The sequence below is a fragment of the Nicotiana tomentosiformis genome, chromosome 4 (genome assembly GCF_000390325.3).
Source record: "Nicotiana tomentosiformis chromosome 4, ASM39032v3, whole genome shotgun sequence".
NCBI classification, from domain to species: Eukaryota; Viridiplantae; Streptophyta; class Magnoliopsida; order Solanales; family Solanaceae; genus Nicotiana; species Nicotiana tomentosiformis.
Window position 1 is genome coordinate 5,390,744 of NC_090815.1, and position 12,848 is coordinate 5,403,591.

The 12,848-nt window shown below is 37.8% G+C and overlaps 2 protein-coding genes across 2 annotated transcripts; one reads left to right on the plus strand and one right to left on the minus strand.

Annotated features, from left to right (window-relative positions):
• Positions 1 to 738: 738 nt before the first annotated feature.
• On the minus strand, positions 739 to 1,458 carry LOC138909193 (uncharacterized). Its single transcript, XM_070200380.1, has one exon. The coding sequence runs from the start codon at positions 1,456 to 1,458 to the stop codon at positions 739 to 741; it is 720 nt and encodes a 239-aa protein (XP_070056481.1).
• A 5,992-nt stretch (positions 1,459 to 7,450) lies between these two features.
• Positions 7,451 to 11,632, plus strand: LOC104112346 (uncharacterized protein At3g52155, chloroplastic). Its single transcript, XM_009622232.4, has 5 exons — positions 7,451 to 7,901; positions 9,226 to 9,325; positions 9,443 to 9,622; positions 10,751 to 10,868; positions 11,195 to 11,632. Exons 1-5 carry the CDS (start codon positions 7,655 to 7,657, stop codon positions 11,261 to 11,263), a joined length of 714 nt encoding a protein of 237 aa, XP_009620527.1. The 5' UTR covers positions 7,451 to 7,654; the 3' UTR covers positions 11,264 to 11,632.
• Positions 11,633 to 12,848: the final 1,216 nt, after the last annotated feature.

Sequence of the window (12,848 nt, forward strand, 5' to 3'; positions counted from 1 at the left end):
AAGTCATCCATGAAGATTTCAAGGAAATCCTCTACCATGTCCATGAAGATAGCCATCATACATCTTTGAAAAGTCGTCGGTGCATTCCATAACTCAAATGGCATCCACGAGAATGCGAAAGTACCATAAGGACATGTGAAAGTAGCCTTCTTTTGATCCTCCAGAGCAATAAGAATTTGATTGTAGCCGGAATACCCATCAAGGAAATAATAGAAAGCACGACCGACCAACCTATCAAGCATTTGATCTAGGAAGGGAAGCGGGAAATGATCCTTCCTTGTGAATTTGTTGATCTTGCGGTAGTCCATACACACTCTCCACCCGGTCACCGTTCTTGTAGGAATCAACTCGTCCTTGTCATTGGTAATCACCGTCATGCCCCCTTTCTTTGGGACACATTATGCCGGAGAGGTCCACGAACTATCGAAAATAGGGTAAACAATCCCTGCATCTAAACACTTGATGATCTCCTTTTTGACCACCTCTTGCATTGCTTCATTTACCTCCTTTGATGTTCAATGAAGGGTTTGGAATATTCCTCCAAATTAATCTTGTGCATGCAAAATGCGGGGCTTATTCCCCGAATATCCACCAATATCCATCCAATAACTTTCTTACTCTTTTATAGCACCGCCAACGTGGAGTCTACTTGTATGTTAGTCAAACAAGAGGAAAGAATAACCGGTAAAGTAGAACAAGGGCCAAGGAATTCATACCTGAGATGCGGAGGCAATAGTTTTAACTCCAAAGTGGGAGGCTCCTCGATTGAGGGATTTGTTGGAGGAGTCTTCCGATTTTCAATATCCAAGGACAATTTGTAGGGTCCAAAGTGTACGACCCCATTCCTTGCAATGAGTTCACGCATTCCACATAGCCATCCGTCTCGTCATCATCAAGGTTAAGCAAAACGTCCTGCAAAGTATCATCAACATTCATCGTGGCACTAGTATCATCAATAATCACATCGGTCAGCAAGTCCACAAACGAACACATTTCATTGCTATTCGGTTGCCTCATAGATTTGCACACGTGGAACACCGCCTTTTTATCACCCACCAGGAAAGTGAGTTCACCGATTTTCACACCAACGAGAGCCTTCCCCGTAGCAAGGAAAGGTATACCCAGAATAATCGGCACCTCATAGTCCGCTTCACAATCAAGAATCACAAAATCCGCCGGGAGAATGAATTTATCAACACGAACTAACACATCATCAATGATACCCAACAGTCTCTTCATGGTACGATCCGCCATTTGTAATCTCATAGATGTAGGTCTTGGTTGCCCAATTCCCAAAGTCTTGAAAACTGAATAGTGCATCAAATTGATACTTGCCCCAAGATCACAAAGAGCTTTAGCAAAGTCGGCACTTCCAAGGGTACAAGAGATTGTGAAAGTGTCGGGATCTTCTAATTTAGGAGCCATTGAGTGCACAATTGCACTCACTTGATGAGTCATCTTTATAGGTTCACAATTCATCGACCACTTCTTTGTCACCAAGTCATTCATGAACTTTGCATAACCGGGCATTTGCTCCAAAGCCTCAACCAATGGCACATTAATAGATAGACTCTTCATCATGTCAATGAACTTTTTGAATTGATTCTTGCCATTTTCCTTGGCAAGACTTTGAGGATATGGAGGAGGAGTCCTTGGCATTGGTGCCTTAGCCTTTAGCACTACCGGTTCTAGTATGTCAACAATGTGCTCCCTAGACGGGTTCACTTCCTCTCGAGTCTCCTCCACATTGTCATCAATATCAATTCTTACTTTATCATTTACTTGCACCACATTGTTCGGGATCTTATCTTCTTGTACCACTTGCTCATCATCCACAATTTTCCTTTGACTTGAGGTGGGTGCATCCCCACCTTTTCCACTCCTTGTAGTCACGGCCATGGCATGTCCCGTATTGTTTTCACCCTTTGGGTTCACCACCGTATCACTTGCGAGTGCCCCCTTAGGATGAGTGTTTAAAGCTTGCGAACTTTGCCCCAATTAAACTTCCAAATTGCGAATTGAAATGTTGTGAGAGGCATCGGAGTTGGCATTCTTCTCCATCATTTGTTTGAACATATTCTCAATTCGTCTCATCTCACTGTTGGAAGAGCTTGGACCATTGGAAGGATAAAGAGGTGGGTTACTCGGTTGTTGATACATCGGGGGCCTTTGAAAGTCTGACCCCCGATTTCCTAGGTTATTGTTCCACCCCCCTTGGTTGTTGCCTCCCCAGTATCCTTGACTATTGCCACTCCATTTGCCTTGGTTATTTTGATAATTCCAATTTCCTTGATTGTTTTGATTGTTACAATTCCCTTGATTACCATGAGGTCGCCATTGTTGTTGATTTGGGCCTTGAGAGTTGTTTCTTTGCCCTTGGAAATTGTTCACATATTATACTTTCTCCTCTTGGTCATTGTAAGATTCATCTTGATCAAACCCACTATCTTCTTGCATATAATGTTCCGCATGGTTTTGCACTTGAGGACCCTTTTGCCTTCTCCTGTTTACCATCATATTAACTCCCTCCATTGCATTTACTTTCTTAGGACCTTGCACTTGTTGAAGTTGAGCCTTGGCTAATTAATTCATTGTGGTGGTCAACTCGGCAATTGCTTGCCCATGATCATGCAATTCTTTATGTAGGTGAATCATGTTTGGATCACCTTGAGGAACATTTGCTCTACTTTGCCATGACAATGAAGTATTCGCCATTTCATCTAAGATCTCACAAGCTTCCGCATATGGCATTGTCATGAAATTTTCACCGGCAAGTTGGTTGACCACGCATTGATTTGTAGTATTGATCCCCCTAGAGAAAGTTTGTTGAATCATAGCCTCCATCATGTCATAGTTTGGGCACTCTTTCACCATAGTTCGGTACCTCTCCCATATCTCATGCAAAGGCTCATTGGGTTCTTGTTTGAATGCTAAAATCTCGTCTCTAAGAGTAGCCATATGCCCGGGAGAAAAGAACTTGGAAATAAATTTCTCCGCCAATTCATCCCATGTATGGATGGAATGGTTTGGCAACCTTTCTAACCAATCCACGGCTTTCCCCCGTAGAGAGAAAGGAAATAGCCTCAACCTTAAAGTATCCTCGGAGACGTTTGTCTATTTACTCCCCCAGCAAGTGTCCACAAACCCTTTCAAGTGTTTGTACGCATTTTAATTCGGAGCCCCGATGAAGAATCCATGTTGCTCTAGAAATGTGAGCATAACATTTGTGATTTGAAAGTTGCCCGCCCTAATGCGGGGCGGGACTATGGTACTTGCATACCCTTTATTCGGCAACACCCGGTGTGGAGCCACTCTTGGTGGATTTGGGGGTGGAACGGGAGCGTTGTCTTGAGGCGGTCAGCCTCGTCTATTTGCTTGAGGTTCAAGAGAAACCTCTTCAACTTGGTCATTTTCCACGTCCATATCCTCCAAAGGCATGTTTCCGAGATAATCATTGTTGTTGAGAGCCATTGTTTCACCTACAATTATTTCACCAAAATGATTAGTAACACCAAAGGAAAAGAAGACAATTCACATACAAAACCAAATATATAGCTAAATCCATTTTTATGCTCCCCGACAACGGCGCCAAAAATCGATCTCGTCCAAGTCACACCTCTATTCGGGGTTGTGAAACGATCGGTTGCAATAATAATACCCCAACAAGGAGTCGGGATCGAATCCACATGGAGCTGAGATGGGATTAGTGATATATATTTGGATAAAACATGTGAAGTATCTTGGTTGCACTTCCACAAATATGGTTTTGTTTTTACTTCTAAAATTACGTTAAAGATTACAATTCTAAAGATATAAAACTAGAGAATATTATTTTTGGATGGTTTTCAAATATATAAAAAGTCCTAGGGGTATGACTTTCACCTAGGTGTTTGCCTAACGGTTTGTAAACTTTAAAGCTTATTTTATTTTTGGGGTGTATTATAGCAATCAACACTCAAATACCCACTCAATACCTCTCGGTAAGAGAGTGATTTTGTCCAATTTGGCTTTCTCAAATCCAAATGGCTATTGAATAAAACAGTTGATAAAATGCTCAAGTCAGGTTTTACTATCTCTAGGTTCAATCCTTTAATTGGGACTATCAATCTCTTGATTTTATCCCAAATTCTTGTTAGCCAAGTTTTCTTAGACTAAGTCTCTCTTTCTCAAGTAGAGACTAAGTCAAATAGGCATAAACTAATATTTGCAACCATTAATTCTACAATTAAAGGCAAGAATAAGGCTAAATAATAAATACCCAACCATAAACAAGCCATAAATCAAACACCCATTAGGTTCACACTCTAGGGTTGGGTCACAACCCTAGCTAAAATTCTAGCTACTCATAATGGGTATAAAAGAAAATAAAAAAGAGAAGATGATAAAACTCATATTGCAAGATTAAAAGATAAAAATCCAATCTTAAATCACCAAAGTAAGCTAAAGTTGCCTAAAGGGGTAAGTAAAAACGGCTACAGGACTTTCAATATTCAAAACTTGACCTAATTTCGTGAAAGTAGTTTATTTATACAAAGGTAGAATTTTCGGACAAAATTGCCCTTTCGGATGTTCTGTGATTGCACAATTATATGTGCGGTCCGCACTTCTCTTCAGATCTTGACAGGAGTTGATTATGCGGCCGCACAATTCTGGATTGCGGCCGCATCTCTCATGTTCTGCGGTCCGCATAATTCTGGGTGTGGCCGCACTGGGCTCTTCTGCGGACTGCACATTTCCTGAGTGCGGTCGCGCAGTTGTTTCTGCGGTCGCACAGTTATTGTGCGGTCCGCATTTCTTCTTGAGCTTAAAATAAAACTCTCTGAATTTTGGCTCTTACGTAGCTTCTGCGGCCGCACAATAATTATGCGGTCCGCACTTTGCACTGGGGCTCTGTTGATTTTCCTTCACATTTTGCGATTCTGTGCCTGATTTTTGTCCTTATTCAGATCACTCCTACTTGAGTTGGATTTCATCGTAGTAGCTCATTTTCCAATACTCCTGCAGGTAAGCATATTTCATCAGTTTTCGGGAGTACAATTAGACACTTTTGGACTAAAACGAAAGCTAAAAGGCGCTAATAAATAGTCAAAATTTCCACTTATCATATTCCGGTAATTTAGACCAATATACTGCTGCAATGTCCTTTACAAGTGTATGTCCACACTAATATGCAAGAGATTGAAATAAGCTTTCAACTATCTTGTAGCACCAAATCAGGCAGCATTTGTGAAAGGGAGATCCTTGGTAAACAATGTCCTTATATGCCATGATCTTATGACACACTATAACAGGAAAACATCACCAAGATGTTTAATAAGGATAGATTTAAGGAAGACATACGACATGGTGAGTTGGGAGTTCATAGCTGAAGCACTGATTGGATATGGGTTCCCTGAGACTTTCATACAGCTAGTCATGACATGTGTTACCACTATTAATTTTACAGTGAAGGTTAATGGAGAAGGTGTTGGGTATTTTGAAGGGAGAAGAGGACTGAGACAAGGGGACCCAATATCCCCATTACTATTTGTCTTAGTCATGGAGTACTTATCCAGAACACTTAAAAAATGAGTGAGCTTCCAGATTTCACATACCCAATGTGTAAGGCTCTCAAGTTAACTCATCTGATCTTTGCATATGATTTGATGATTTTCTGTAAAGGTGATCTAAACTCCATTGCTAGAGTGATGGAGACCTTAAGCCATTTTAGCAGCACTACAGGTTTAGTTGCAAATGTTGAGAAGACTAATATTTATATGGCAGTAATTGATGCTGCTACACAAGAACAAATACTAGCTAGAACAAGGATTTACTACAGGGATCCTCCTATCAAGTACCTTGGACTTCCCCTCTCTTTCAAAAAATGGAGTAAAATAGAATGTCATGAACTAGTGGAGAAGATAACTAATAGGGTCAGAAATGCCTATTCAAGATGCCTATCATATGTAAGGAGGTTACAAATTATAAATGTTGTATTGTTCCCAATATATAACTTCTGGGGAGCTGTGTTCATCCTACCTCAGAGTGTTCTGAAAGAGGTGGACAAAATATGTAGGGATTATCTTTGGAGTAGTACTGAAGATCACAGGAAACTTCCATTATTAGCTTGGGACATAGTGTGTACTCCTAAGAAGTATGGTGGGCTGAACATCAAAGGGTGCAGGAACTAGAATATAGCTGTTATAGGAAAACTACTCTGGCAATTGGCAATAAAGAAAGATGTATTGTGGGTAAAATGGGTGCATGGGATATACATGAAGCAGGAGAGAGACATTTGGAATCACAACCCTCGTATTGATAGTAGCTTGTACTGGAGGAAATTAAATTCATTAAAAGAAGTGATGACACAATGGTACAATAATGGGAACTATGTGCTCACAGAGAATGGAGAATACTCATTAACAAGAAGCTATATAGAATGGGAACTATGTGCTGACAACAGTGAATTGCTCAAGTGGTGAGCACCTTCAACTTCCAACCAATAGGTTGTGAGTTCGAGTCATCCCAAGATCAAGGTGGGGAGCTCTTGGAGGAAGGGAATAAAAACTTAATTAAAAAAAGGAGCTACAATGCACTACCAGGACCACATGTAAGATTGCAGAAGGCAAATTTGGTGTGGAATAAAGTGATGCAACCTAAGCACGGATTTTGTATTTGGTTAGCTAACCAAGACAGGTTACTAACCAAAGAAAGAATGATTCGATTGCATATCCCAGTGGAGGATCAAACATGTAAACTATGTGATCAAGGGAGTTTGGAGACTTAGAAGCACTTATTTGCAGAGTGTACATGGGCTAGAGCAGTAAGAGAAGGACTGTCCAATTGGATGGGGATCAAGTTGCCTCAGATGAATATTCAACAAAGTATCCAGTGGATTAAAAGCAAGTATTGGAAGCAGAAGAAGAAAGAGATAGTTGCTGCAGTATGGGGAGCCATGATTTATCATATCTGGCAAACGCAAAATTAGAAGATCTTTAGGAAAACTGATGTACATATAAATCGTGTAATAGCACAGATATAAAAGGAAACAAGAATTAGAGTAGAAGAAATGCAACATAGGAGAAGAGCTAATAGTTGTTAGGGATTGATTGTACGAATTTGTAATTAGTATTTGACTGTCCGAGGCTTAGCGAGATATAGCACCCTTCCTAGAAGTTGGTTATATTCCTAAGTGCTCTCTAGGTGTATTGGAAAGTTGGTTATATTCCTAAGTGCTCTCCGGTGTCCAATATTCGTACTAGGGTCCGATTAAATTTGAATTTGCCTCGAAAAATCTAAAGCGAAACTTTTACTTTCGTTCATTTAAAAGTGTTTCTAAGTGTATTTTTCTCAAACTTAAAAAAAAAAATATCGTTGTAAAAAATTGGCCAAACACTTTGACTTAAAAAAAAATAGAATACATTTGGCCAGAGAAAAGGATAATAGTTATGCATAAGTTTATTCTAGGATTATTTTTCCTTGCACAAAATCCAAACAACTCCTCAATCTGGACTGAAGGAGCGATTATATTTGTAGGGGCAAAGGGCCAGGCTACCGCCGGAGAATCTGCAGCTTCATTCAACGAAGTATTGCTCAGCTCAAAGTCAGAGGGAGAAATTCATTGAGTTTAATGCTGAGTGATTGAAGGTATTAATCCATTGACAGCACCACGAAAATGAATGTTGTAGCATCGCCATTGCAAGTACCATATTGCTGCTGTACAAAATCCCTAAGCAGGAATCGGAACAGAAATCCAAAATGTGTGGCCTCAGCCTCTGGCGCTACTTCTCTTGTAATTGATGATACCATTCAAGGGCAAACTTCGACTTCAATGGAAACCCCAACGACACAGTCAGTTACAGCACGTCGACTCATATTGCTTCGACACGCAAAGAGTTCTTGGGACAATCGCTCCATTCGGGGTACCATTATTCACTCATTTCACCCCACTAAAATTTAAAAGAATTTTAAGTTATTTATAAAGTTAGTGTAAGAAAATTTAGGATTTAAGTTATAGGGGTTCAATCTTAAAATTATGGATTCAGACCTATTATTTGTTATAATTTTAGTAGTTTTTTATACATAAATTTATGTTTTGCGTCAAAAACCCGGTGTGTGAGTGCTACCGGTGGCAGAGCCAGAATTCTCATCAAGGGTATCAAAATATAAAAAATTAGGTACCCGAAAAAGGCAAGGGGAGTCAACATACAATAAATATACATAAAACAAAAAAATTTATCTAGCAATATAGTGTAATTTTCCAGGTAAGGGGTGTTGAATATGGGTCGGCCACTGAGTGCTGCATCCGCCATTGAATCAAGTTACCTTTACCTATTGTAGCACGTGATATGTTATTTCAAGATAACAAACATAGATATCCTTTGCCTGACATGATAGTCTAAAAAATTCTTTAATATGATAGTATAATAACTTAAAAACCAATATATGAAAAAGTTGCATGTTTTGCAGTGTGAGTAATTTTTTCACCTTTATTTGTTATTAACATTGTCTTATTTTTAATATTACAAATTGCCTGTAGATATCTTTGATCATCTGGTAGTGTAAATTTTTTTACAGGTGTTTATAACTTAAAACTCAATTTTTAAAAGGTTTTCTGTTTGGTGGATTGATTACAAATAACTTAATCAACTTATGGGAATTACAAGTTGCAACTTTAGGAGTTTGCAACTTTTAACAGTAAGTCAGTAAGTGACAATGGGTTTGATCGATTACTCGAGCTATATACATGAATCCTTTTCTTTTCTTGTTATGTTGGATGATTCAGCACCTAACCTATTCAAATCTGTGCCGTAGGGCACCAATTTCCGTATGTCATTTCATCTATCCTTCTATTTGGATGCTAAATGATATTATTACAAGCCTGCAAGGAAGAAGTCAAAGGCGGTTCCAAGATTTTAACTTGATATGTTTAACCTTTAAAGTTCTTAATGCTGAAAATTCACTATACTTTTAAAATTTGAAGTGAAGAGAGACAGGAAGAACTCTTTAGATTCTGGTTTTTGTATGACTGTGAGTTGTAACAAAGACATAGCTCAAATATCATGCTCCTAAGACTTGAATTACTGCCTCGTGGAAATGTTCCTTTGTAAAAAAACAATTACAGTAAAAAGTTCATTGTGTTGCTCTATAAACAAAAGATACCAACTCTAACAATATAACCAAAAATTAAAAAAAGAGTACTTATTCATAGGTTTAATATAATATTTCATCATTATGTTTGAGCAGATCATGATCGTCCTTTGAGTAGAGCTGGACAACTAGATGCGATCAAGGTCTCGCAAAAGCTCCTAGAATTGGGCTGGATTCCAAAACTTATTTTATCAAGGTAAGTGGTTCTTTAAGAGTATCTAGAGAGGAATTTTCTATGAGATTTTTAAGCTGCCGGAAAACTTAATTTCATATTTACAAACTAAGTGGTTGTTTCTTTTTCTTTATGGCATAGTGATGCAATGAGAACGCGGGAAACACTGAAAATAATGCAGGAGCAAGTCCAAGCCTTCTTGGAAGCTGAAGTACATTTTATTTCAAGTTTTTATTCTGTTGCAGCGATGGACGGGCAGACCGCTGAGCACCTACGACAAGCAATTTGTAAATACTCGAGGGATGAGATCTTTACAGTCATGTGAGTTTTCCTTCTGCCTTTGATTCTTTGGTGGTGGCATTTGACATAATGAAAGAGCATTAGTACACTACATGGGAATCTATTATGGTGCTTGATTGAAAGAAGTTATCTGGAGCTAATATATTTTCCTGTTTTTTAATTTGGATTTCTAACAATGGAAGTCACTCTTGTGTGAATTTTTCCCATCATTTTTAGTATTACCAACCATAAGAAGCAGTAGTTGCTCAGAATTCAGACTATATAAAGAGCAAAGAAGAATTTTATAGGACTTGAAACTCAAAAGAAATTCGCAAGACTCAAAAAAACGGAGAGCTCAAGCTGCTTGAATTATTATACAAAAACATGTTTCGCTCACTGACAAAGACCACTGAAAATATTAAGGGTAGAGGGACGGCATGTTGTTTGTGAAATCGTATCATAACAGGCTACTTAGGAGGAAGGACAGGAATTTTCTTCATTCCTCGATATGAGTGTTTAGGGTACAGAGAGAAGTGTCATTTATTGGACCCAACATGGGGAGCCATTCTTCATTGCAGAAAACTTGAGGGAAAGGACGACCCATATTTGTTGGTTGTTTTTGTGCGCATGGAGACATGAGAGATGTCAATCATTTGTTACTTCACTATCCAACTGATATGGAATATGTTGGGAGTTGAATTGGGTGGTGTCGTGATCGTCAAAGATATGCTACTAGTGTGGGCATTCGGCAGGAGGATGTGGAGGAGAGCATAGTAAATAGCTCCTTTATCACTTTTGTGGATCAGCTGGAAAGGGAGAAACATAAAAGAGTTTGAAAGAGTTAATGAATTCCTCTTTACAATTGGTGAAGTTTCTTTTCTTTTTTGTACACTTTTGGAGCATAAATGATATTTCAGTCAGTATTGACGACTAGATGCTCTTTATAAAGAATCATTTTTTTGTGAAACCCTTTGCTTTTTGTATACAGTTTGTATGCAAAAGGTTTTTCCCATTATTTCGAATGATTTAACTTGATTAAGAAATAAAATTGGGACATGTACAATCTTCTGTTTCATCTTCAGCGAGAGAAATGACAGTTTGATATGTCAATTTCCAGTTATTGGGTAAAGTGCTTCATAGCAAATTACTAAGATTTAATCCTCTATTCAGGTGCATGGGTCATAATAGAGGATGGGAGGAGGCAGCCTCAATGTTTTCAGGTGTTACTGTGGAACTAAAGACTTGTAATGCTGCTTTGCTTGAAGCCACTGGGAAGTCGTGGGAAGAGGTTTGGTCATTCTTCTGTAACTTTTGGTTCCATTTTTGCCAGTCCTACTTTGCAAATTCAATTGCATCATGAATGTCAAAGTAGCATATGGTAAGTTGGTATAGAGAGTTTCAATGTGAAGTGAAAATGCTATTGACTGCAAAATAGGGCCCCATCATCCCGAGAAAATAACTTAAATCCGCAAACTTGTCAGTAACGAACCATATTCGAATCTTGAGATGTGATGATGACGACGTGCATGCTTTATTGAACTTTAATAGTTCCATAATCTGCAAAATGAAGTTTCTAAGATATTTGATCTTATCTGACTTAAGTGCTCTCCTTAGGCATTTTCTCTGGCTGGACCTGGTGGGTGGAAACTTCAAGGGCTTGTGAAGCCAGACACTGCTGTTTAGAGTTATATCAGTTAAAGGAATATAATCAGCCATTTGAGAACCAGCAGCCACAAAATTGCAGGATAGAAGCAGAGTGAATTAAAATTTGTCAATTGTTCGTTCCGATCCGTATTCAGGTATCTTACTAACACCACCACCCAGGCCTTCACTTACGTTCGACACTGTCATTAAGATGTATATTGTCTTTGTACTAAAAGGTTGATTTTCACTCACAAGGTAGAGGCTATGCCAACAATCTCATTGTAGAATAACTTTGTTGGATAATTCAAGCCTGCTTGTCTTGCTAGATTTATACTCATGTAACCACTATGTAGCAGAACAATAAATTTGTAAATTTGAATATGGCCAAAAGTTTGTGGTTCTTGCACATTTTTCTGGTTGAATTCATAAATTTAATGCCGAAATTGATATGGAAGAGGATGTATGCAAGTGATTTTAACATCGTGTTATACATTCTGTCTTTCAGAAATATGGTCAATATGGTCGATGAAGATTCATATACTAAGGGGTCGTTTGGTAGGATGCATTAACTTTGTGTATTAATAATACATTGTTTGATACACTTTTTGAACCTATGCATAAGTTATGCAAGCATTAGTTATACACCCTATTTGGTATTATCATATGTATAACTAATGCATAAGAAATCATGGTATTAATAATGCAATGAGTTTTAATGCATGCATTAACTTAGTTAAAGACAAAATTGTCCTTCAAAATTTATGCTTGATTAAAATATGCTATTATATTAATGCAAGTTTGAAATAATCCAAGAAAGTGAGAAATACAATTATATCCCTAGTAAATAAATAAATACTTAGCATATTTTCTTTTTTTTTATAAATAATAATTAAGTTATATACTACAATATAAGTAGACAAATCAAATAATTTTTAAAGCCTTTTTCATATAAAAACATTCCGCAACATATGTTTCTTTTAAGAAGATAACGTGATGGACTGATTATGATGGTATTTTTGTAAACAAATAATTCTTTTAGAAATTGTGCAATGCTTTAATATATCAAAGCAAACAATGGATAAGAAATATGTCAGCATAACTAATGTAAGCATAATTAATAACTACACCATATTCAACATTATTCTTATGCATTCAACCAAACAACCTCTAAGATGTATATTGTCTTTGTACTAAAAGGTTGATTTTCACTCAAAAGGTAGAGGCTATGCCAACAATCTCATGTGTTGAATAACTTTGTTGGATAATTCAAGCCAGCTTGTCTTGCTAGATTTATACTCATGTAACCACTATGTAGCAGAACAATAAATTTGTAAATTTGAATTTGGCCAAAAGTCTATTAAACTAAATTTGTGGTTCTTGCATGGTTTAGTCCATAAATTTAATGCCGAAATTGATATGGAAGAGGATGTATGCAAGTGATTTTAGCATCGTATTATACATTCCGTCTTTCAGAAACATGCATAGTCAATATGGTAAATGAAGATTCATATAAGTGTTTGTAACTAACGCACTCAAAGCTTGCACGAGATAAACCCCAAAGGTCAAAGCACGCACAATAGGAACTTTATCGGCGACTCCTTAATATTCATGTCATTGTTTTATT